General features: G+C 48.4%; 1 protein-coding gene across 8 annotated transcripts in view; it reads left to right on the forward strand.

Annotated features, from left to right (window-relative positions):
- Positions 1 to 25195, forward strand: part of ELMO2 (engulfment and cell motility 2) — a 38344-nt gene that overhangs the window by 325 nt on the left and 12824 nt on the right. The window contains exons 2-12 of one of the 8 annotated variants that reach the window (XM_036825460.1): positions 9588 to 9817; positions 10941 to 11064; positions 11384 to 11424; positions 11890 to 11962; positions 12336 to 12386; positions 15798 to 15979; positions 17544 to 17643; positions 18744 to 18895; positions 21443 to 21521; positions 22689 to 22724; positions 24684 to 24734. In XM_036825460.1, the coding sequence (XP_036681355.1) occupies positions 10987 to 11064; positions 11384 to 11424; positions 11890 to 11962; positions 12336 to 12386; positions 15798 to 15979; positions 17544 to 17643; positions 18744 to 18895; positions 21443 to 21521; positions 22689 to 22724; positions 24684 to 24734 (843 nt within the window). In that variant the 5' untranslated portion in view covers positions 9588 to 9817; positions 10941 to 10986. Of the gene's footprint in view, positions 1 to 6993; positions 7107 to 9587; positions 9818 to 10940; positions 11065 to 11383; positions 11425 to 11889; positions 11963 to 12335; positions 12387 to 14220; positions 14465 to 15797; positions 15980 to 17543; positions 17644 to 18743; positions 18896 to 21442; positions 21522 to 22688; positions 22725 to 24683; positions 24735 to 25195 lie in introns of those variants that run through there. The other 7 variants (XM_036825461.1, XM_036825459.1, XM_036825464.1 and 4 more) reach the window with 7 other exon arrangements.

The raw sequence follows: 25195 nt of genomic DNA on the forward strand, positions 1-25195 counted from the left end.
CCGACCCAGAAGGGTCGACGACGGGTGGGGAAGAGGGCGGACGAGGCCTAGAAGAGCGGGGGCTGGGCCGGGTAGGGGTCGTGGGGTAGGGGAGGAGGAGGGTGGGAGGATGGAACCCGGGGGCGAGACGAGACGGTGCGGGGAGGGAGGGGACGGGAGAGGGACCAGATGGGAGAGGGCTCGATAGGAGCCCAAAGAGTGTTTGGGGCTGGTGGCACCCATCCGAAGCCTCGGAGTCTCCCTTGACATCGCCACCCCCTCCTACACACACAGACACTGCTTGTCACCCCGCCCCGTCGATCCGGCCGGCTCATTTACCCCCCAAACCGTCTACTTGCATCTCCGCCGCTTCCCCCTCAGTTCAGGCCTCTCTCGCCTCTTATCTGGATTGATGCAGTGTCCATAACCGATCTGCACACACGCACTTGCGCCGCTCCCCAGCGGGCCTCGCACCGCGGTCAGAGGGATCTTTTCAAAATACAGATCAGATCCGGACGCTCGGCTGCTTGTAACTGGCTGGCTTCCACCTCCTGCAGGGCTAGCCCCATCCTCACCCAAGCCCTGGAGATGGAATCCCACGGACCTCTCCTCCCTAGTCTCAGTCTACTAACCCCTCTTGCCCAATTCTCTTGTCACCCTGGCCTTTTCGTGTTCCTTCTACATACCAAGCCCTGGCCCAACTCAGGGTCTTCACCCTTAGCCTTCCTGCTCCCTGGGCTTACCTTCCCCGCCTGGCTTATTCCAGCCAACTCCTCTTTATCTTTCAAATCTCTACTCAAGTATCACTTCCCCTGGGGGAGTCCCTGGTCCTCGATTCCCCCACCAAGTGAATTCCCCACTTTCATCACCCTCTGTACTTCTCCTTCACAACACTTGAAGAGCTGCAGTTTTACATTTATTTATGAAAATATTCATGTCTGTCTGTTCCCACCAGATAATAAGGTCCACAAGGAAAAAGATAGTGTCTGCTTTTGCTCCTTGTATCTCCAGCATCTTGCCCAGAGCCAGGCACTGTAAATATGTACTAAATGAATGGAGGACTTGGCTCTGGCAGGAGGAACAAGGTGTGAGTCGTGTCTGATGTCCTACACAAAAACTGTGCCAGGCTCTGTGCTAGAATAATGCTGTCCAATGGAAAGATAATGCAATATACGTAGTTACAAAATTTTTAGTAGCCACGTTAAAAAAGCAAAAAGAAACAAGCGACATTACTTTTTGTAATATATTTTACTTAACCTAATAGATTCCAAAATGATATTATTTTGACATATACTCAATGTTAAGAACATTATTAATATTTCACATTTCTGTGTGTGTACTAAGCCTTTGAAATCTGGCCTGTGTTTTACACTTAGAGTCCATCTCAGCTCATGGTAAACACATTACAAGTGCTCAGTAGCCACACGTAGGGGTGAGCAGTGCTAGGAGCTTTACATACCTGTGGCATTTAATTGCCTTTAACCTTTTGAGATAATTATTGTTGTCTGCATTTTACTAATAAACATAATGAAGCTCCTAGAAGTTATGTTGCCTGCCAGCAATCATCCTAAAGTTTGTGAGTGGAGGAGGCAAGATGAGGACCAGGACCTCCATCTGTTCATCTGGAGTTTGGTCCTTCTGTACCCTATGCTGCCTCGAGGAAGTGCCAGGGGAGTTTGGGGGTGCAGGAAGTGGGGGCTAAACTTCTAGAAAACAATGGCACCTGTGGGTATATGCATATTCGGTTTCATCCATGCAGAGACAGTGTGTCTGGGTGCATCAGTACCACCTGCCTAGGTGGCTCAGGAAGAAATGGATTTGATGCAGTTGAAGAAAAACCCTGCAAGGCCAGTGCTTCTTGATCCAGTCACCGGAGCTCAGCACAGTCAGCACCAACTCAGCCTGGTCCCAGGACCTGGGTAGAAAAATGTACCCAGACCGCAGCATCTTGTACAGGGCCTGAGTTAACAGTCCGGCTGTTCAGTTCAACAGTTGCTCACTGAGTTGAGGTCCCCACTACCGTGAGGCCAGCACTGTTCTAGGCCATTTAGGGTGACTGGGGAGTATAGATCACAGCCCTCATCTTCAGGATTCCTACTGGGTACTTGGAAAGACAAGACCGGACCACAAAATGATTAGATGAGGTGCAGAACACCGGGCGGTGTAATGAAGAACCGGAAACAGTGGTGTGCAGAGGCTGCAGTGGCTGTCTAGGCCACGCTGGGTAATGTGTTCCCAAGTGTGGATTTGGATTCCTCTGCAGAGGTAGGGGGGGTACTTCGTAGTTTGCTACAGTTCCCACATAGATGCTGCTTGGCATACTTACTTACCTGTCTGGCTGCTTAAGCAGCCAGAGTTTGTAAACCCATTAGACATACTGGTTTTAATTGAGTCACTAGAAAAGATTTGTTGAGCACCTGTTATGTGCCAGGCATTGTGTAGGCCACTGCTCTGAAACTGACTATGAAGCTCTCCAAGGTTCTTCTGCTAGGAGAAAAATAATAATAATAATAAAAATAATAATTTTATATTGATTTTCCTCCCCGATTGCCTTCACATATGTTCTCTCATTCTGTCATCAGTATACTGAAGCCTGTCAGGTAGGGCTTTTTTATGCCAGGGAAACATGGTTACATTGCTTTTGCAACTTCTTCAAGTTCACAGTGCTGGAATTCTGCTTACTCTGTGTCAGGTATTATGCTTAAATGATTTACGTATGTTATCCCACCCCATGTTCACAGCAACTTTATAGAGTAGGGTTGATTCGAATCCCCATTTAACAGATAAGGAAATTCTTAGAACTGGGATCCAAACCTAGGTCTGTTCCACTCCAAATACAAGCTCTTTACCTTGTTAAGTTACTCTGCCTCGCTAGAAGGTCAAGGTTGGACGAGACCTCACGAAGGTCCCGTCCGACCTCCTCATGCATATCAGGACCTGAGGTCCAAAGAGGCTTGTGCTCATGGCAGAGCTGGGCAGTCAGGTCTCCTGTGCTGCAGGGGCAGGACTAACCCAGAAGGGAGGGCCGAGGCCTTCTTTGGTTCCTGACTGCTGGTGTGGCCCTGCCGGCTTCTCTGGACCTCAGTTCCCTTATTTGTAAAATGAGAGGCTTGGCCTGATTTTGCAGTGAGAACAGTGCTGTGTGGCTGGGGTCAGTACTGAAGGAGTCGGGCCACCAGCCCGAGGTTTCAGTCATAACCCAGGGCTTCTCAGCCCCGCGCACCCCGTCCCCACACGGGCTCTGCCTTCCCGCGGCAGCCGCGGTCCCGTGAAGGCAGACAGTACTTCTGGTTCATCTGTGTTTTCCACTTCAGTTTCTGTTTCAGTTCCAGAAACTGAGGCAAGTGGGCTGGAAACACAGACCCCCTTCTACGTCCATCTCGATGACTGTAGGGATTTGTAGAGTTCTAGGCAATGGCTCGTCCTCTGTCATTAGAGTTTTTGTTCTCTTTTAGAGGCGGTCAGGTCTAGGGGCATCCTGGAGGGTATTTTTGGTGTGGAATTCTGTGGGCACAGCTGTGTGCCAGGCACAGTGGGCAGGGGAGTAGATGCGGACTAGATGAGTCCCTGCCCTCAGCTAGCAGCCCCTGAGCTGTGGCTCCCAGCCCTGGCTGCCCATTAGAATCACCTGGGGGTGGGGGGTAGGGGGGTGGTTTGCAGTGACCTGGGGTGGGCACGGATGAGGCACAGCCAGAGCTGAGACCCACTGGTGTAGAGTCTGCACCTGGGGATCTTGTTTGAAGGCAGGTTCTGATTCAGGGGGTCTGGGCTGGAGTGGGTGATTCTGTGTTACAGGCTCCCAGGCAACATCAGTGGTGCTGGAGTGCAGATCACACTCTGAATAGCACGAGAAAAGGCTGCACATAGAGAGTTATGAATCAGTGGGATTGTGACAGTGTGTGTAAAAGACGGGAGGGCAGATGAGGGCCCAGTTCATTTTGTGTGAGGGGAGAGGACCAGGAAGGCCACACAGAAGAGTGACTGTCTGAGCTGGGCCTTGAAGCTTGAGTAGAAGTTTGGCAGCTGCACCAGGTGGAGGGACTAATGGCAGAGGCCCGAGTAACACTTAGAAGAGCCTGGTGCTTGGGGGAACAGGGTGGTCTGCTGTGACATTCGGAGTGTCTACAAGGGCGGTCTGACGGCCATGGTGCGACTGGAAGGAGCTGTGTGCTCTCCTGCGGAGTCTAAGCTCAGTTCTCTAAGGATAGGGACCTTGCAGAAGGTTTCTAAGCCGAAGAGGAGAGCTGCGTGCTTCTTAGGGTAGGTGTTACGTGAGAAGAAGCCCAAACAGTTACCCTGTTCCCACGCCCTTCCTCACTGCACTTGTGGCTCTTAAGTTCGTGGCTTTTAACTACGTGTTTGGGTGAGTCTTGTGTCCAACAAATTTCAACAGAAGGGAGAAATCTCAGCTGCCATTGGTATGATGGTCCTTCTCGGCGTTTCTAGCAGTAAATGTCAGGACCTGAATCTTCGAACCCAGTTTCCCTCCCTGTACCTCAGAGTCTCACCCGCATTCAGGAGTCCGAACTAAGGGAAGTTAAGTCACTTCTCACTGCACAAGATTTCAGAGGGAGAAGCCTCTGTTGAGATTGTGCTCTTGATTAGAAAGAGGGTGTGACCTCTGGTTGCCTTCCTGGAGCGGTGCTTTCTCTTGCAGGAAACATAAACCAAACTCACCCATGCCTCCCCCACCGAATCAAAAGCAAAAGAGCAGAACAAAAGCACCCGTCAATCCTTATCCTTAAAGGAATGAGGGGGGGAGAGTGCAGAGCTGGAACCTTCTGGCCTTCCTCCATCTGAATTCCTTACTAATGGGAAGGGATTGTCTTTCACTTCCTTTCTGCTGGGCTCTCAGAATCCAGCTCTCTGGAGCCGCCCCTGCAGGGGTGATTGATTGATGGAGCTTTGTGGGGCCTTTTGTAACTGTGCTGATTTTATAAGCACGCCTTCCAGAAGCCACTTAAAGAACACTCATTGGAGACACGGAAGGTCCTGTTTTTCTCTTGTTTCCCCGACTTTGCCTTTGAAAACCTGGGCTTTCATTTTCCTGCCTTAGAGTAGAATTATCTTCCCCAAATCAGTGTGTGCCCCTCTCCTGTTTGGTGACATTTAGAGCTTTCCCAATCATCTTTATATCTGTAATACTTGAAAGGGGGTGGGAGGGTGGGATGGAGAGTCGTTTAATCAGAAGGGGTTGATTACTTCTTTGCCTTCTGGGCCTGGATGTGGAACTACCGCTCCCTCATCCTGGCTGTTTGCTCTTGAACTCTATAGTGATGCTGAACAGTAGAGCAAGAGGCTATTTATAACCCTGAGAATTTTGCAATGTTACTGAATTGCTTCGACCTAATTTCCACTTCCTTTCTAAAGTGAAAATGAAAAGAGTGAGCAAACGAGAGCTGAAAGGGCTCCCCACGAGGAGATCCTTTATCTGGGGACTGTTACCTGGAGAATATTATTCTTCTAGTCTCCTATCTCCTGACGTTTCCATAGGGAGAAAAGCGGAGGGATGTTTTCCCCCATCTTTTAACTAGAGTCAGGGTGCTAAATCTGATTTTCCAGTGAGACACGTCCTAATGTTAGATGTGAAAACAGTGAAAATGCTGTGGAGTTGGAAGGTGGTGGGTCGAGGAGGGAACACACAACCAGAGTGCTTCCTGCCCGTGCACTGCCGTGTGGAGCCGGCCCTGGTTTGTAGGAGTTGAGGAAGTCAGAGCTGTTGGATTTGAGCAGATGCTCATGGAACCGTAACTGTGTGCCAGGCGCTGTGCCAGCCAATGAAGCTGCAGGGTTGGCCTTGCCCCGGGGGAGGAGAGAGCTGTGGGAATATAAAACTATAATGGGGTGGGACAAGAGCCGTCACAGAGCTGTGGACAGAATGCCACGAGAACACGGGCCCGTCCTGTTTCACTTTGCTAGAGAAACGGGGGTGGGGGGGGAACTAAGACTGGTACAGAGAGGAAGTGACATCTGAGCGGGGTTCTGAAGCTTGAATATGAGCTCTCCTGACAGTCGAAGGAAGGAAAAAAATGCAAAGATACGGAGGAGGAGGAGGAACATGGCCTGCCTCATAGAAATAGCAAATAGTCCAGGAAGGTCTGGCTAGACTGTGAAGGGCTGAGCGCCACACAGGGGAGTGGGGGTCACCTTCTTTAGACAGTGGGCTCCGTTATCTGTCACAATGGTGAGCTCTTGTTGTTGGTCTCTGAGCCCCAGTGTGCTTCATCTTCAGGTCCAGTGAACCCAGATCCTCTGCTGAGCGCCTGCTGTGGGAACGGTGCCACCTGCTTCTACGTGGCTTTCAAACAGCCAGACTGGCTGGGGTCAGATTCTGGCCGTGCCGCTTCCTAGCTGTGTGACACTGAGCACAGTACTTAATTTTTCTGCGCCTCTATTTCTTTTTAAAATTTTATTTATTCACTTATTTATTTATTTATTTATTTATTTATTTTTGGCTGCATTGGGTCTTCGTTGCTGCACGCGGGCTTTCTCTAGTTGCGGCGAGCGGGGGCTACTCTTTGTTGCGGTGCGCGGGCTTCTCATTGCGGTGGCTTCACATTGCAGAGCACAGGCTCTAGGCACACGGGCTTCAGTAGTTGTGGCTCGCGGGCTTAGTAGTTGCGGCTCGCGGGCTTAGTAGTTGCGGCTCGCAGGCTCTAGGGCGCAGGCTCAGTAGTTGTGGTGCACGGACTTAGTTGCTCCGCGGCATGTGGGATCTTCCCGGACCAGGGCTCGAACCCATGTACCCTGCATTGGCAGGCGGATTCTTAACCACTGCGCCACCAGGGAAGTCCCTCTATTTCTTGTCTATAAAACCGGGATGATACATCACACAGGGCTGCTGTGTGGATTAAATGAATTACTATGTGTAAAGCCCTTAGAACAGTGTCCTAGCACTGTGTAAATGTTAGCTAATGTCTTCATCCTCAGCAAAGGAAGTATTATGTAGAGGGAAGAGAGCCAACTTTGAAGTCCTAACACCCAGTCCTGAGACCCAGTTCTGATGTGATTTCTTTCTTTCTTTTTTTGTGGGGAAGAGGTGGGAAGGAGGCATGTGGAAGATACGTTTCTCATCCCACGTGAACTTCAGTTGCCTCATCTACAATGGGATGACTTCCAGGGTTCGGGTGAGCATCAGCGGTAATAATGCTACAGACGTGTGATCAAATGTAAAGAGGCTGTCTGCACATTACTGTTACATACAGGATGACTTGCCGTAAAGTCACCACAAAACTGAACTGTTTTAAACAAACCAGACTTACCTAAGTGGGTTTTGCTCTTCATTATTTCAGCCAGTGTTAATCAAGGGCCTGCTCAGTGCCATCATCTTGTGCCTGTTAGGCTGCTGTCTCTTCACCCCTCCGTTTAGAGCTCCTTCAAAGCTGGGTGGTCACCCTTCGGCTTAGGCTTTTTAGTTGCAATGAGTAGAAACGCAAGCTAGTTTAATTGAAAGGAGTTTTACTGGCAGGAAACAGGGGAGCTTCAGGTACCCCAATTGTAGGAGGTGTAGCCATGGAGTCTGGAAAGTCTTCAGACACAGGCTTTTTTCGTCTCTTTCTGGGACTTTGTGGTTTCTGGTTTCTGGCCTCCACTCATCCACATATTTCTGGATTCTTCTTGCTGAATAGCTTCCTCTGCAAGGCTCTTGGTTTTTCCTTCTTGGTATCTTTGGCCTGCTGCGGTACCTCCTCTGAGGCTGACTGTGACCTTTCTGCTCCAAGGCCCATTGGCATCCATCTCCTTTAGTCTGTGTCTTTAAGCCCAAGAGAGAGAATTGGATTAGTCCAGCTAAGGTTGAGTGTTCACCTCAGTCCTGTTGGCTGTGGCATGGTTGGGGAGAGTGCCAGGACACATGGGCTGCCTGGGCATATTGGGAAAGGGCAAAGTCGCTGAGAATGGGGGCTTATGGTATCTCTGGAATAGTCCTGGTGGTTGCAAATCCCCGTGCTTTAAAATGGATATGAATTTTTGGAACATACAAGAATCACTCAGGGCTGACTTTAATAAAGAAAGAGATAGGGACTTCCCTGGTCATCCAGTGGTAAAGAATCTGCCTTCCAATGCAGGGGACGTGGGTTCGATCCCTGGTTGGGGAACTAAGATCCCACATGCTGTGGGGCAACTAAGCCTGTGCGCCACAACTACTGAGCTCATGTGCCTCAACGAGAGAGCCCGCATGCCGCAAACTGCAGAGCCCACACGCCCTGGAGCCCGTGCGCCACAACTGGAGAGAAACCCGAGCAGACTGTGCACCCTAACGAAAAGATCCTGTGTGCTGCAACTAAGACCTGATACAGCCAAAAAAAATAAGGAAAATAAATAAATATTTAAAAAAAGAGAGATAATCAACCTAGGAAATGCCATGTGGTGTCACAGTAAAGTGGAACTGTAAAATAATGAACTTTAGCTTTGTTTATCTCCGAAGACAGTATCCAGAAAGGAGTTCCAGGGACTTCCCTGGCAGTCCTGTGGTTAAGACTCTGCTCTTCCAATGCAGGGGGCGCGGGTTCAATCCCTGGTCAGGGAACTAAGATGCCACATGCCACGCACAGAAGAAAACAGAAACAAACAAACAAACAAAAACAAACAGAAAGGAGTTCCAAAAAATATGATTTGTTTCTTAGCAGCACCATTGAAATAAGGGTGTAACTTCTTTTGGAGAGGGACATGTGTACATCACCCAGACACTCAGTGATGGAGCTGTGACTAGGTCCTGAGTCCTCTGGCTCTGAATCCAGATGCTTCAGCAGGGAAAATCATCCCAGCCCAGTGCTCTTCCTCTTGCACCTACGCTGCTTACTTATTTTAAAAAGAAGAAGAAACTAAACTAAATAACAAATGGTCTTACAGGCCATGTTGTGCATTTCCACATATATGAAGTACAAAAGCAGGCAGAACAAATCCATGGTGTTGGAAATCAGAAACAAGTTGCCTCTTGGAGGGCTGGCAGGTGGGGGCTTGACTGGAAGGAGGTAGGAGGGAATTCTGGGGGTTGTGAAAATGTTCAGTATCTTGTTTTGGGTGGTGGTTACAGGATGGTATGTGTATTTCTATTTTGTATATATATTTATATATATATATACACACACACATATATACACATAAGCTCTGCACTTTATTATTTGTAGATTGTATCTCAGTCAAAAAAAATGATCTCACAACTGTACAGTCATACCTCCTAATTATGGCAGATTTAGATAAGGATAAGGACTCCTGCCCTAGGCATCCGAGATTCATGGTACCACCCCTGCTTTGCTGTGTCACTGGAGCAGAGCATCTCAACCAGGACTTCTTCTGATGGGCCCATTTCTTTTCAGAGGTTTGTTGTGTGTCTAGGCACATAAAAATTACATGTGAGAAATTCTACCTGGAGCTGCAGAAGTTGTGGAAGCTCTCAGGGCCGTGAGACCGGCCCACTTCACCTTTAGGCTTGATTTAGTTGCAGTGAGCAGAAATTCAGGCTAGCTCAGCCGGGGGTGGGGGTGGGTTGGGGGTGGGTAGCACTGGCCAAAGTCAACTCCATGTTCTGTCACCTTCACTGCTTATAAGCTGGGTGAATTGGGCACCTTAACCACACTGAGTTTCAGTTTTGTTGTCTTCAAATGGAGGTTATCCTGTTCTGCCTACTTCATAAGGCTGCTGGGAGGACTCAACAGAATAAGTGATGGCACGTTGAAAACCATCTCTTCTGTGCTGCCATGTTCTGGAAGTGCTGGTATTTTTGACAGTCGACTTCTGAAGCACCCCATCCTGATCAGGAAATGGCCAGGAAAGCTTCCCTCTTTCTGAGACCTGTGGGTTTGTAGGGGAAGGGACTTGTACCCCTGTCATCAAAGAGGTTAGTACTTACAAGGCTGTGAGAAATAACAGCTGTGTTTGGGCTGAAAAATTGATGGCCTCCACGAATACCAGCTCAGCACAGCTATGCCGCATGTTCCAGGAGAGGCGGGTGGTCTCCATTAGTGAGGCGTGGATTGTGGGCAAGTGGCTAAACCTGGGGGTGCAGGAGAAAGGCCTCTTTCGTGAAGAGAGAGGCCTCTCCTGAAGCTGCAGGCATGGAGTGTAAACACACATTGAAATAATCCATCAGCGGGGTGACTTCCCCTCATCAGACCTTGGAGAGAGAATGCTTTAGCTACTGCCTGGAACACCACTAAGCTCGCAGAGTTGCCTAGGATACCAGTCACGTGGGCCCATCTTCCAGACTTGTTCAAAATGATTTATTTTCCTTTATTTTGGAGAGCAGTGGGTCAGAAGTACTTCTGAAGCTTGTCCTCCGATAGTTGGGCCTTTGTGTGAGGGTGTCCTCACCTCCCTTTACTTGTGCTCTCAGCAGCCCTTGCCTTTGGCAATTGGGACTAAAATAGCATTTCCTGTCCCGCTTCTCTCCTCCATTTTCTGAAGTCTGTGTCATCCCACACGGTGGAGGCTCTGCGTTGTGTCCCGTTGAGGGGGGAGGAGTGGCAGCAATAAGTAGGGAGGAAGCAACAGAGCATGTGGCCAGGCCCTGCTGACTCTGGAATCTTCCTGGGATGACTGCAGAGCAGAGCAGTCTGGCTCCTTCAGCTAACTGCTCAGCCAAGAAAAGGCTGTGTCTGTTCTTATCAGTCTCAGGGCATAAGCTTCTCCCTCTCAAGGTCCCAGGACAGGACTTTGCAGTAAATATTCTCCTCTGCTCCGGGGTCCTCCTGGCCCTTCACCTGAAGTGTCACATTGGCAGATCTTGCGGCTGGCTTATCTGCAGTTGATAGATAGGTTTGTCCCTTTTCTACTTGCTGATTTAATCTAAAGAGCCAAAATGTCCAAGGAAAGGTTGTGGCATGATCTAGAAGAATTCAAACCAAGCAGTTCTATATGTTTCTTTGGACACTCTCTGTCTTCTGACTTTCCAAAATATATAACAAGAGTGAAAAATGAAGGCAAACTCTGACTTTTTCCTTTTTTCTGATTCTTTTCCCCAGGCAGCTGTGTCTGTGTGTCTTGGAGAAGCAGGGCCCATTGGGAACGATGCCACCACCGTCAGACATCGTCAAAGTGGCCATCGAGTGGCCAGGTGCTAATGCTCAGCTCCTCGAAATCGACCAGGTAAGCTGGAAGTGAGCAGCAGCGATGCAAGGAGAAGGGTCCAGGGGGTGCGTGGCGGGGATGTCTTCAGGGGCGGGGACCGCTGGCATCAGGAGTAAGAACCAGCAACAGGAAAGCCAAGCCCTGTCCCCCCCTACGGAAGGCTGGTCACCATGGCCTGGGAGAGGCCTCCTCTTCAAGAAAAGCTCTCAGAGAAGAAGTCCGTGCTCAGGCCCCAGGATGACCCTGCCTGGCAGACCCTCTCATCAGGACCTTGGCACTAGCAGGATGTGGCTCCTGGTGAAGGATCTCTCTGTCTCTCTCTCTCTCTTTCTCTCAGAAACGGCCCCTGGCGTCCATCATCAAGGAAGTTTGTGATGGGTAAGTTGAAACTGCCCCTGTTTTGGATGGTGACAGGCTAAAAACAGAGGAGCATTGCCAGACCTTGAAAGGAATTCTGCCCGAGGATCTGCAGTTAGTCGGGTCCCCAGTCCGGGGCTTTTGTGGATCGTTGTCTTACAAAGAAAGTATAGCTGGTGGGGATGTCCCTAAGACCTGTCAATCTTTAGTTTTTCCTTTAAGCCCAGGAATGCCCCACCTGAGGTCCTGGTGGGATCTGAGACCTGCGCTGCATTACATGTGCCACCTTTTGTGGTACCAGCCTTTACAGAGGCTTAGGAGGTTACTGTTCAGCATCTCAGCCCAAAGCTTTGGTTTTTTTCTCCCCTGCACATCAAACAGACCGCCCAATCCCTCAATCAACTCTATTGAAAATGATTTATTTGCAGCTTCTAGACAGGCCCCCAGGCATGGCCAGACAGGCTGTACTGTTTTTCTCTTACATAGGTGGTCACTGCCAAACCCGGAGTATTACACCCTCCGTTATGCAGACGGTCCCCAGCTCTACATCACCGAACAGGTTAGTACAGGGAGAAGCCAAACCAACACAGGCCTTGCTCTGGAGTGAACCACCCCAGGGGCCGGCGCTGTTTGCCCTCATTACATCCAGGAGCCTCCACTTCCTGGGTCAAGAGCTGCTTCCTGGGCAGATCAGGGAGCATCAGCCCTTGTCCTCCTCTGGTGGCTGGAAAAATGTGGCTTCTGCTTCCTGAGAGGCGCTTGAAAAGGATCTTAGAAATTCTTTGCCAAGAAACAAGCAGGAGAAGAGGCCCTGACTGAAGAGTCTCAGTTACAACTACTTTAAAAATGACAGAAAGTTCTTGTTGATTCAACTTGCTTGCACAATTTTAATATTTTATCTTAGCTACTCTTTTTTTCTCTTTGCTACCCAGACTCGCAGTGACATTAAGAATGGGACAATCTTACAGCTGGCTATCTCCCCGGTAGGTATTCGGCTTTCCTTAGGAATTCCTTTATTTGACAAGCGTCTGTGAGCACTTACCATGGACCAGACTCTGTTCTAGAAACTAAGACTTGGAGGTTAAAAAGTCAATCTTTGCTCTCACAGCCTGGTTGGGAATAAACAAACAAATATAAGGCCTCTCTCAAGGGTCCTGAAAGAAGGTTGCTTAGGGAACTCAGAAAAGGGTCCACCTAACTCAGACTGAGGATTCCCAGAAAGCCCTTCCAGAGAAGGGGGACACTTGGCTCAGATGTTGAAGGATAAGCAAGAAGCAGCTGAAGAAAGAAGAAAAGGAAACGTATTCCAAGCAGAGAGATGTGCTTTGTTTAGGGAAGGCGGGAGTGATGGGTGGCCGAGGGCCTGTAGCCATCAGCCAGAAGCCAGTGGAAGGTTCTTGGGCGGCCTGCTTATGGGTCGGACTTTATCCAGAAGGGAAAGATCATTATTGCGGGGACGTTGAAAGATTTTAAGCAGGAAGCTATATTATGCTTAGGTTTATATTTTATGAAGATCACTTTAGTGACAGTGTGGAAGATGGGCTTGAAAAAGGAAGGTTGATGGTAGGAGGAATCTTCAAGAAGCTGATGAGCAGTGTCAACAGCCCATGAAGGCAGTGGCCGTGGAGATGAAACGATGGGCAGGAAAAGTATTTGCAGGTGAACTTGGCGAAGAAGGCAATACACTGGCTGTGGAAGCAGTGAGAGAATGCAAGCTGGCCCCCTGATTCCTGCAAGAGCAGCCCTTCTGGGTGACTAAGGAGGCACCCACAAAGGTAGAAAGAAAACAGGCGCTAGAAATGGCTTAGGAGCTGAGGGCAGGGGGAGTGTCCGGATGGAGGACGGGTTGGTCTGCAGTGAGCAGAGAGAAGGTAAACTGAGAACAGAAGAGCGGTCCGTTGATCTGGGAGGTCAGCCGGTGGCTGGGGCAGCTGGGTGGCAGCCAGATCGCAGTGGGTTGAGTTTAAGAGGTGACAAAGTGAGGACCTTGTGTTCGCCACGTTATCGGGAAGCTTGGTTTAAAAGGAAGTAGATAGAGAAGGTACTAGCTCAGGGATACGGAGTTGAAAAGATACACCTTTTAAAAAGAGGTGGAACATTCACGTGTGTTAAAATCACAAGAGTTTGGCAAAGATACAGTGAAAGGTCTTCCTCCCACTCCTGTCCCTCACCTACCCAGCTGTCCACCTTCTCTGACCCTTCACGGTTGTTAACTTCTGTTGCAGTTTTTTGTGTCCTTGAAAATACATTAAGATGGAAGAGAGGAAGGTTGCCAGTGCAGGAAAGAGGGGGTGAGTGACGGGGGCAGGACCTTGCTGCCCACAGGACAGGGGGTGCCCACAGCCCAGGGGAGGGATTTGCCCTGACTGCTTGGCCTGGAGCAGGACCAGTGATACGGGGGTAGCGTAGGTAGGTTTGTAGAAGGGCTGCCGGAAAACGGAGGGCGTGCTGGCCCCTGTTCTCTTGGTGAGGTGAGAGGCTGGTCCATCTGAAAGGAAGGGAGGTGTGGAGTAATAGCAGCTACATTGGCTGAACGCCTGGATTTTGCAGAATACTTTACATATATGATATCACTTAATCTCAACAAACCCCATGAGATGAGTACTCTTGATAGCCCCATTTTTCATACCAGGAAACTGAGACTCAGAGAGACTAAATAACCTGCCAGTTGTCGACAGCTCAAAACGCGGCGCAGCTGCCTCTCAAGCCCAGGTCTGGGCGACCTCAGGCCAGTGTTCTTGGCACTGCCTGCCCCTGCTCTCCTCCTCAACTCTTCTCGTCCTAAGGACTTCATTTCTCCTCCCCAAGCTCGGCTAATTTAACGTGACGGCCTGGGAGCTGCGCGCTTTTACAGAAGTGCTGAAGCATTTTACAGGCCTCTCGCGCGGCGTAGCTGACTTTCCCAGAAGCAGGAGGCGCAGGAGGTGGCCCGGAAATGCTGTCTCGGGAGGAGAAGTGACATTTGGAGTTGGAAGGCTCTCAGTGTGATGCAGACCAGTGCTCTTCAAATCGTTCCATCCTGTGACCTTTTCTCGCGGTGCACACGTCCCTCACCGTGGAGGTGAGGGAGGGTTTCTGTGTCCTCGCGAGCAGCGTGCCGTTAAAGGGGAGAGACGTGGGTAGGCCCGACTCCTCTGCAGCAGCAGTACCTGGGCTCCATCGCTTGCTTAGCACTGGAAGAAAAACGAAGACCCCCGGGGCGCTTGTGCTCTCCAGATTCTTCCATTCCAACTGAGAATATTAAAGTAACACACAAGAGATAGAGAATGATGGAACGGTAAGCTGTGAGGCACGGACTATAGAGTGAGTAAGTTCAGCAACAGGAAAGACCAGTGAACATGAGAGGAGGGGCGGCAGCCACAGTCGCAGGAAGGATGCAGGTGCTCCCATGGGAAAGGTTCACGTGCTCGGGGGAGGCTCTGTCACCAGCCGTCATTTTCAAAAAGCCGTTTTGAAATTAGCTGCTTCCAGCCCCTTGGTATTCTTAGTTTCCCCAGGGCTAGCACTTTGAGGAACAATGATACGGACTCTGAGGGAAAGTGAAAAAAACGTGTCAGGCTTATCACATTTGCAGATTGAAAGGGTCCTTAGAGGTCATCAGATTTCATTCTCCACCCACTGTAGGAACCCCTTCCATAGCACTTTGGACAGGTGCCTGTCCTGTTTTCCTTGATCGCTTCCAGTGACCAAGAGCCCAGTATTCAAGAGACAACCTCTTCCACTGTCTGACGGCTTTAGTTAATATCAATAGAAAACTCTTCCGGTTACCAAAGGGAAAAGGGGGTGGGGGAGGGATAAATTAGGAGTGTGGGATTAGCAGATACACACTACCATATATAAAATAGGCAGACAACAAGGTCCTACTGTATAGCACAGGGAACTATAGTCAATAATCCTGTAATAAACCGTGATGGAAAAGAATATGAAAAAGAAAATATACATACACACACACACACACACACACACACGCACGCATATATGTGTATAACACTGCTGTACACCAGAAACTAACAAAACATTGTAAATCAACTGTACTTCAATTAAAAAAAGAAAGAAAAACTCTCTGATATTGAACCAATATCTGTTTCTTTGTGACTTGGCATAGTTAGCGGATTGTCATCTCCCAGATCTCTCTTGTATTCCCTTGGTGGGAATTTTTTTATTCCATAGACCAGAGTGGTACAGAAAGGATACACATAACTGCAGACCGGTCTTGTCATACCGGTGATTCCCTGATTGATCCAATAAACATTTATTTAGCAAATCTGAAGCAGTGTGAAAAGCTACTTCTGTCTCGGGCTTGGGAGTCCACAGAAGGGCCCCTGTGAGCTATTCACAGAGCAGTAACCTGCCACAGGGAGCAGATGGCATGTGTCTTCTCCCTGGTCCCACAGTCCCGGGCTGCACGCCAGCTGATGGAGAGGACCCAGTCATCCAACATGGAGACCCGGCTGGACGCCATGAAGGAGCTGGCCAAGCTCTCTGCGGACGTGACCTTCGCCACCGAGTTCATCAACATGGATGGCATTGTTGTGCTGACGCGGCTTGTGGAAAGCGGAACCAAGCTCTTATCCCAGTGAGTGTTGCTGAGGTCTCGTTTGGGAGCTCTCAGAGATTTACGGCACTCCGCAGGGCATCCTGTGCTCATTTCCGTTGAGTCAAATGAGCTTATTGAGCTCCTTCTGCATACAGAGCAGTGTGCCCAGCACCAGGGTCCACACAGAGGGGTGTAATTCACTACTGTGGTCCTGAATCTTGTAGTCTAGTTGGGCTCTCACAAATTCAGTGACGGTACAGAACAGTACTATGCTGAGTGACGTGAACGTCGGGGCTCTAGAAGTCAAGAAGAGAGAGGTCAGCTCACGGCTGAAATCATTTCCGGACGATGACTGGCCTGATGGAAGTTAGTGAGCAGACTGTCCATTAGCAAGTAGAACAGGTGTCTGTGTGTCTGTTCTTAACCACACCCCTGCGTCCCTCCCTCTCCAGTCACCTCCTCACTCCACACACAGGCTCCTTATACAGAGACACGCACAGGCCCTCCTCTGTGTTTACCAGAGCGTCTCCCCACCCATCCACTGTCTCCCTGTCACCCATTTTCACGGGGGCAGGGGGGCGTCCAGAACTTTGCGATGCACCACAAGTGGCTTTGTGGTACTCCAGTGTCAAGGTGAACGTGGCGGGAAACTGCCATGCCATTATCAGCAGTGAGTAAACAGGTGTTTAGTTTGTCTTCTAAGCCCACAGAACCTAAGCTGGCAGAGAGGGAGTCAGAAACCTTTGAGTTGATGGATCAGCTACTGAAATTTTTAGCCAAACCGAGCAGCTAGTCTTGGGTATTTGTTTTAAGTCTTGGATTCTCCGGCTGCACGGAAATCTCGAAGGCTTTGGCTGCCATCAGCACTGACCCGGACGTTCCGTGGTCTCCCGAGAGTGCAGGGTTGGGCTGGCCTTCATCTCCTCCTCTTTAAAATGGAGGGGATACCTCCCTTGCCATATCGTCATGAGCAGTACTGTGGATGAGAATGGGTCAGAACATGCTTTGCAAATGGAAATATAGTTTGTAAATTATAGAGCACTGTACAGATGTATAAAGGTTGACGTGTATACAGAGCAGAGACAGAGGGGAGAAAACATTTCAGTCCTCATTCTGTGTCAGCTCTGTGGTAGGGTTTCGCATGCACTGTCACCCTGCCCTCACCGCAACGCTGTGAGGTTAACGCTGTGAGAGGAACTCAGTTTCACAGAGAAAGAAATAGAAGTTTGAACAGATAAAATTTGCACAGTTAGTAAGTAGTTGAACCAGAGTTGAACCCATGGCCAGAGTTCATCCTCTTTCTCCTGTGCTCTGCCACCTCCCAGCCTAAAAGTGAACCTGGGACGTAAGCTCCCTCGGGTACCCCACCAAGTGCTGGGGTTTGACAAGGCCAAACCCAGAAGCCTTTCCTTCGGCGATTGCAGGGAAGAATCTGCTCCATACCTAGCTTAGGTGTGTGTCAGGCGCTGGCTCACAGTGGCGTTCGCTGATTTCTCAGGCGGTGCTTACGTTGAGATCTGTCCCTATTGTGGCTGTCTTCACACCTGTGTTCCCCAGTTCTGAATCTTTGTATTGTTTTGTGTGTGTTTTGCACATGTCTCAGCTACAGTGAGATGCTGGCATTCACCCTGACTGCCTTCTTAGAGCTCATGGACCATGGCATTGTCTCCTGGGACATGGTTTCAATCACCTTCATTAAGCAGGTGAGGCCTCCAGCATTCCGTCTTTCCTCCCTCCGTCGCCAGTTCTCTAGGCTTGAGGGGAGGTGCGGGCAACACAGCTGCTCCAGCGAGGGTCGGGTTCTATCCCCGAGGCCAGGTTTTTCATCCTCAGGCTCCGGCCTTCCTGTGGCTCCTGGAAGATGTACTTTGTTACACTCGCAGGGCCTGCACTGAGAAGATGGAACTGGGCTCCCGGAACTGATTATGGCCAAAGTGGAATTGGATTGTCAGTGAGACTCGGGATAGCGTGCAACCAGCCAGCCAGCCAGCCAGTACCATCCCTAAGTCTTCTGACCTGCTTCCTGAGCCCTGCCTCCTCTTTGGATAAAAAGAAAAAAAAAAAAAAATTCATTTCATTTGCCTTCTGTTTATTAATCTGCCTTCTGTTTACAAATCTGCAAGGTAGCCTGTTTGATTGTCAGATGAACTCTGGGGGGGAGAAGATACTTCTAGTTTTATCCTCCTTTCTTCTAGAAGAAGGGGCAGTGTCACCTCAGAAAACTGAACTAAAACCAATGAATGCTATATCTGCTGACCTAGAATTACACCTGTCATTGGCTTGGGACATTGAGAACTTCCCGATGCTGGAGATACTTAGGCACAAGTGAAATGACCATGTGTCAAAGATGTTATAATGGGGATTGAGAAAAGGGATTAGATTATAAGACTTTGAGGTCCTGTGTCCCCGAGTCTGCTGTTCTGCGTGTGTATAGGGACAAAATGTATGTCCGGAGTACAGTACATGGAGAGCAAATGAGATCCCAGCATCAGTAAAACCCTCTGTTTTTTACACTCAGCCTTTTCATGCCTGAACCCTTATTTTGAAAACAAAAGATTAAGCCCTTAGGTTTAAGGAAACATAGTTGAGTGGATGCTGTAATTTGAAATTGAGTTATCCATGCCTAGGGACTCCCTGGCACATTGGCCAACATAGCAGATACCATCGTCCACCTGGGGACAACTGTCCAAATGTGGGCAGCACACCTAAGAGGAGAGTCTGGGGGTGGCGGGCATCTGAAACCTAAGCCTTCAGCTCTCTCGGGCCCTGAGCTTCCTAACTGACTTGCCCTCTCTGGCTTTAGATCGCAGGGTACGTGAGCCAGCCCATGGTGGACGTGTCAATCCTGCAGAGGTCCCTGGCCATCCTGGAGAGCATGGTCTTGAACAGCCAGAGTCTGTACCAGAAGATCGCAGAGGAAATCACTGTGGGCCAGCTCATCTCTCACCTCCAGGTGTAAGTAGAGACCCTGCCCCAGCCTCCCTTCCCTGCCTGTTCTCTTCTCCCCTCTTACTCTGTTTAAGTCTTCCAATCCTACTTCTGCTTTGCTTGTATTCTGAGATGCTGGTCTGCTTGTTCATTCACTCATCACCTCTTCCACACTACTGCCAGAATTCCTCCCGTAATTCAGACCTGGTCATGTCATGCTCCCGCTTGAAATCCTCTGTAACTCTCCTTGCCTCTCAGGATAATGTGAAGTTTTTCCCAATCTTCCTGTACCACCATGGTACCAGACAGAATTAGATGCTTTCTCCTCTGTGGGCCAAATAGTTTCTGTTTGTACCTATGATAATCATATTTATATAAAATACTGTATTTTTATTATCTGTCTCCCATTTTAAACTTTGAGCTGTCTGGGAACAGAGGCCAATCATTTTTGTATCCCTTGTTTTGATTTAAGTAGAAGCTCAGTTAGCATTTGTTGAATGAACTCTTGCCGAACTAACAGTATGCTGTTGGGGGTAACAAGAAGTATTGTATAGGATGTGAGTTCCAATCCAGGATCTACTGCAAACTAGGTCTCTGCCCTCAGCAAGTTACCTAATCGCTTCTGGCCTAGGTTTCCTCACCTCTAGACTGAGGTTAATCATCCCCACCTCTCAGACTTGTGAGGATCAAAGAAGATAAAAGATCCAGCATAGGGGCCAGCACAGGATAGGTATTCAATAAATTGAGGAGGTTTTTTGTTTTTTGTTTTCTGGTTTTTTTGCTTTTGTTTGTTTTTTAAGAAACTTATCACATCCTAAAACATTTAACAGATAGTAAACAAAAGCCAAAGACAGATTAAAGCCTTTGGAGCGCTGTTCGTCTCCTCCCCATTCTTTATACTTCCCTTTCAACCATTCCACACAATTTAAGGGGACTGGGCTTCCCAAAACAAGGATGGGGACACTGCTGATTCCTTCCTAACCCTTGCTCCCTTCCAGCATACGGGACATTGACAGAACGCCCTGCCAGTTCCAGGGGAAGCCAGAGCTCCCAGACTTGGTTGATTATAGCAGCCTTGTCTTCACTCAGCTGTGCTCTCAGCCTGTACCTTCCCACTAGTCCAAGTAAAAAGGAAGCACAAGGAGGTTTACAGCTCTGATTTCTCCTTGTCACTTCTCTAAGGAATTCTCCAGCCTCTGTTTTCATGCCCAAAAGCCAAAAAGGTTGATTGAAGTCAGGGGGACATTGTGAACTCCAGATGGAGAGTTCTGATTTTCCTGACCTCAGAGTTACCTCTATTTCTTTGTTTCTGCATTGGGAATGACCCAGTTACCTCCTTAGAGATGATAGAGGAGCGTGGCATTTCTTAGGGGTCAGTCTATGAACACTTTCAGCCCATTGCTGTCCCCAGAAGTCATGTCCTCTGCTGCTGAGCTGAGGGACAATTAGTGACCTCCACTAGACCTCCAAGATGCCCCCGGCCAACCAGGACGCCCAGCAGCCGCTCTGGAAAGAGCCACAGAATGCACTCACGACGTGGCAGGTGGAGAGCTCTTGTCAAGTGCCAGGATTACAGGATTCCAGAGAAGCGTTGTAGTTATTTTATTTGTTTAAAATAAGTTCATAGTTAAAGACTTTGAAAATACAGAAAAGCACAAAAAGGAAATCATTTGCCCATTATCCCCCCTCCAGACATAACCACTGTTAACAGTAAATTGACTGTGCCGCTGGGTTTTTTTCTATGCATATTTTTAAGAAAGTTGGAATCTTACTGTACATGCTATGCGTGCCTTGACTTTTTTTATGGACTAATAGATATTGAACATTTCCCATGTCAAAGAACCTTCTGAAAGGGTAGTTCTAAATCTTTTTGTGCAGGAATTCCGTGCTGGTCTAGTGGTAAGGACTCCATGCTTCCACTGCCGAGGGTGCGGGTTCGATCCCTGGTCGGGGAATTAAGATCCTGCAAGCAGTGAGGCCTGGCCAAACATTAAAAAAAAAAAAAAAAAAAAAAAAAAAATATATATATATATATATATATATATATATTTTTTTTTTTTTTTTTTTTTTGGCACCCCATATGCCTTTGAAAATCCAGTAACAGTTATGGACTCTCACCTCCCTGGAAAAATATATCACATAGTCAACCAGCTACAAGGAATAATGGCTGCACCATTTCTAGGGTTCCCAGACACCCTAAGCCCATCCCTAACCCCAGGCGAAGAACCTTTATGCTAAAACAGCATTTTTAATGACTGCTTAGGATTTGAATATATATGAACAGAGTCGCTACTGTGGACATTTGCATTATTTACTGTTGTTTCTTTTTTTAATAGTACTTGGATGAAACACCTTGCCAGTAACTCACGCACAGCTCTCTGATGACTATCTTTGGATAAATTCCTGTTAGTGGAATTGCTGGATCAGGGAGTCTGCCCACTTTTAAGCTTTTGAGACTAAGCCTCTGATTATTGTTTGATTACAGTCTGCGAGTGATTGTTTTAAACCATCTCTAAGGATGTCTTGCTGGTCAGTCTTCTAACCTCTCTCTGCCTTCTTTCTCCGTTGACACAGCTCCAACCAGGAGATTCAGACCTACGCCATTGCACTGATTAACGCACTTTTTCTGAAGGCTCCTGAGGACAAGCGACAGGTCTGTGGTAGCCTTTTCAAGCTTTGCATCTGGGCTCTCCCAAGAGAAGACTTATCCTCCCAGTCATTTTCCCAAGAGTCCTTCCTCCTGTCCCTCTGCGGCCAGAGCCCATCAGAGCGGCTTTGCTAAGGAAGACCCAGGGAAGAGCTAGGAGGGAAACCAGCTGGGTCCTAGGTCAGGGCAGGGGCCTGCAAACTTTTTCCCCTCAAGGGTGAGTAAATATTTTTTGCCTGGCGGCCCTTGTGGTCTACGTGGCAACTATTCAACCTTGCCGCTGTAGCCAAAGCAGCCTCAAACAGTAGGCAGACAGGTGGGTGTGGCTGTCTTTCCATAAGACCTTCTAGACACAAACAGGCAACAGGCCTCATTTGGCCTTACTGCGACTACCCGTGGGTTAGAGGATCAAGGGGCAGGGAGAGGAGACCCTCTGGGCCTCCCTGCCGGGTCCCAGGAGACAGAAACAAATGCAATCCTTGCTTAAGGAAGCAAGAGTGGAGGGACTTAGCTTGAAGTTTCATGTATAAATATCCTCTGATACAGGTTCTAAACTTTTTTCTTCCCTATCAATTAGCTGTGTGACATGATGCAAATCGCTCTGCTTCTCTAAACCCGTTTCCTCACCTATAACGTGGGAGCAACATCTGCCCCATTCACTTCATAAGGATGTCATGAGAAAAAGCCAGACCCCTATTTTGCAAGTGAGGAAACCAGGTATCAGCTGGGCAGTGGAGCAAGGGCTGACCTAAGAGACCAGGGCCCCGAGGCTGAGTACTTTTCCTGCCACTGCTGGGCAAGTGCTCTAACCCCTCTGGGTCTCCGTTTACCTTTCTGTAAAATGCAAGGGCCAGATTAAAGATCGCTATGAGCCCTTCCAACACGACTGTTCTAGATTTCTCTGGTCAAAGCCCAAGTGATGTACAAAAGAAAGACTTTGTAATTCTCGGTCAATACCATGGGCTCAGTAAGTTGTAATTCCTGTGGGATTATGTACCAAGTTCTTGGAAGATTCTGGTGGGAGGACCAGGAGCATCTGTGGTTCTGTGTGTCCTTGTCCTTCTTGGATGGCTCGCTCTGTTCATCTCTTCCTCCCTAGTCCTGTTTTGAATGTAAGCTGAAAGCTCATTCTTCCATCTGCTTCTCTCTGTGCTTTTTGCTTTCTGCCGGCAGGACAAGCATCTTAATCCTCTAGACCTGCCTGTCACTGTAAGTAGCACTGCCATATGGAAAGGGCCCCGCTCTTTTCCAGGTGGGGAGGTTGAAGCTGGGTGAGACTCTCATGGTCTGATCTAGTTGTTCAGGGAGCTGCAAGACACAGGAAAAGGTTGTGTGCTATAAATCTCATTTGTCAGGACACTTAGGGAAGTACCGCAGATCAGAGTCACCTAAAGGATTAAGGGGATGCCTGACCTGGGGAATGTGGCCCAGTCTCTCCTTTGTAACCTGCCTTCACATGGGTCTGTTGTTCAGCCAGGAAGATCAGAGTCAGAAATAGCCTGTGACTTTCATCTAGATGATGCCAGATGCATCACATTCCAGCTTGCTGTAGCCAGGAGTAAAGGTAAATCCATGCCCTTTTGGACGCTGACTAGATCCTAGGAATTGGAAAAGCTTTAGACAGTTGACAGAAGGGAATTTGGATACTCGTTTCTTGGTTAGAGGGAGCTGAAAGAGGTCAGCTCGATGAGGATATGAAAAAGGATGAGTGCTTCCCCCTGCACCACAGAGAAGCCTTTGGTTGAAGGCCTTTATATTCCAGCAGCAGACCACTGTCAATCACCCACTTTGTGAGTCATCGACAGCAAGATTTAATCGTGAGTCGGCCTCCCGTAGCCACCAGAGAAGTTTCTAGTCCGCCTTCCTCCTCTGCCAGTCAGTGTGTGCTCAGGGGACGCAAAGTAAAACTTAATGTTCCTGGCAGCGTCAGCCGTTTGGAATATGGCTAGAAATCTAGAAGCGAGAGGGAAAGGCCTTCCAGCTCTGAGAAAAATGACAACACTCACGGATATTGCCCCATAGGAGAGGTGTGACAGCTCCCTCAGGCCCATTGATTTAGAATTATCTGTGAAATTAAATTAAGGCAGCAGTTTAGAAAGTGAAGTCATACTGATTAACATTATAAGAAGTGGTGGCTGACATTGGAAGGAAGAGAGAAGAATTATGAAAAGCTGTCAGAAAAAGTAAAAGCATAGTAATCTGGGACCATTTTGTTTAGGGGAAAATAGCTCCACATTTCAGATGCCCCATAGGGTATTACAGTGTCACAACACAGAATAATAACTGATGTGGTTTTTGTTTTTTTTTTTCCTGATGAAGCCAAGTCCTTGGCAGTGATTAAATTATTATAATCATTGTAGTCTCTTCAGAAATACAGAAGTGTATATATTCTTAGAAGATTAGCATAAGAATGGTCAAAATAACAGTTCTGAGAGGACCCTTAAAGCTTCATTCCCTGGAAGATTCACTTAACGTGGGATACTTTATTTCCTGAGTGAGCTAAATAATAAAGTGTTACTGTCAAAATCTGAACCAAATAAATAAAAAAAGGTGACCCTGTTGTGAAAAATCACTCCAAAGCACCCAACACATTGTTCTCTAAACTGATCAGAAGTGAATCATAGACCAGCTACTGTTTCAGAGCATCCCACCCCAGCTCCGTCTGCTGGCGTGGTGCTGGGGGTGGGGGGCGGTGGAGGAGGATGCTGGGGCCCAAGCCCTCTTGCTCGGTTTGGAGTCAGTGTCTCATTAGAGTCCCTTCCAGCCTTGGCAGTGGTTCGGGCCTGGGATGGTGCATGTGGCTTGGGAACCATCATGCTGCTCTGTGCCCTGTGCTCGTCCATCTCCTGGCATCCTTGTAACACAAGTGTCTCGTCCTGAAGCAGTCTTTGTCCCTCTTTGAAGATGACACGGTTGATTGTACCACTGGGAAAGGAAACCCTGTTTGCGTTAATGTGTACTCACGAAAGAAAATGTGCGGGAATTTTTCAGAGTATTAAAATAACGTATTTGAAGGTCTGTGAATTTTTTTTCATTTGCCCACTTTTCATTTGAAAGGAAAAAAATTACGGGAAAAAGCCCCAGAGCTGTGACATCACCTTCCTCTTGATAGTTGTCACAGCTGCATGCCTGCCACCTTGCCTTATGTTCGCTTCTTCTTCTCAATAGGATATGGCCAACGCATTCGCACAGAAGCACCTTCGGTCCATAATCCTCAATGTAAGTTCCCAGACAAGCTATGTTTTGTTACTGTTATTGTTTTGTTACTATTAACTGCAACTACCACTATTATTATAGTTGTATTATTATTATTGAAATCACTATGGAGTGGGATGGGCACGCAGAGGGACCTTACCGATAGGTACTAAACACTTCCTAAGCTGGAAAGCTTATGGTTTCTGATCCACTGTAAGCAGGGCTGTCTCTAGGAGGCTGTCCCACCAGGAATTGCAGAGCCTCTAAGGAGGTACTTAGCCAGCTCTACTGTTTGTTGCCTCACAGCTCCACAAACTTTTATCCAGAGGGAATGTGTTAAAATAGGCACAGAAGAGGAATTCACTCCACTAACACCAGTCATAACCCTGAGTTGTGCGGGACACTGGGAGGGCTGCCCGGCCTGGGAGATTGCAGAGGAGGAGCTGGCAGTCCTGCCGCGAGGAGAGGTGTCAGGAGGCCTTAGA

This window comes from Balaenoptera musculus, chromosome 15 (assembly GCF_009873245.2).
Source record: "Balaenoptera musculus isolate JJ_BM4_2016_0621 chromosome 15, mBalMus1.pri.v3, whole genome shotgun sequence".
Classification (NCBI taxonomy): domain Eukaryota; kingdom Metazoa; phylum Chordata; class Mammalia; order Artiodactyla; family Balaenopteridae; genus Balaenoptera; species Balaenoptera musculus.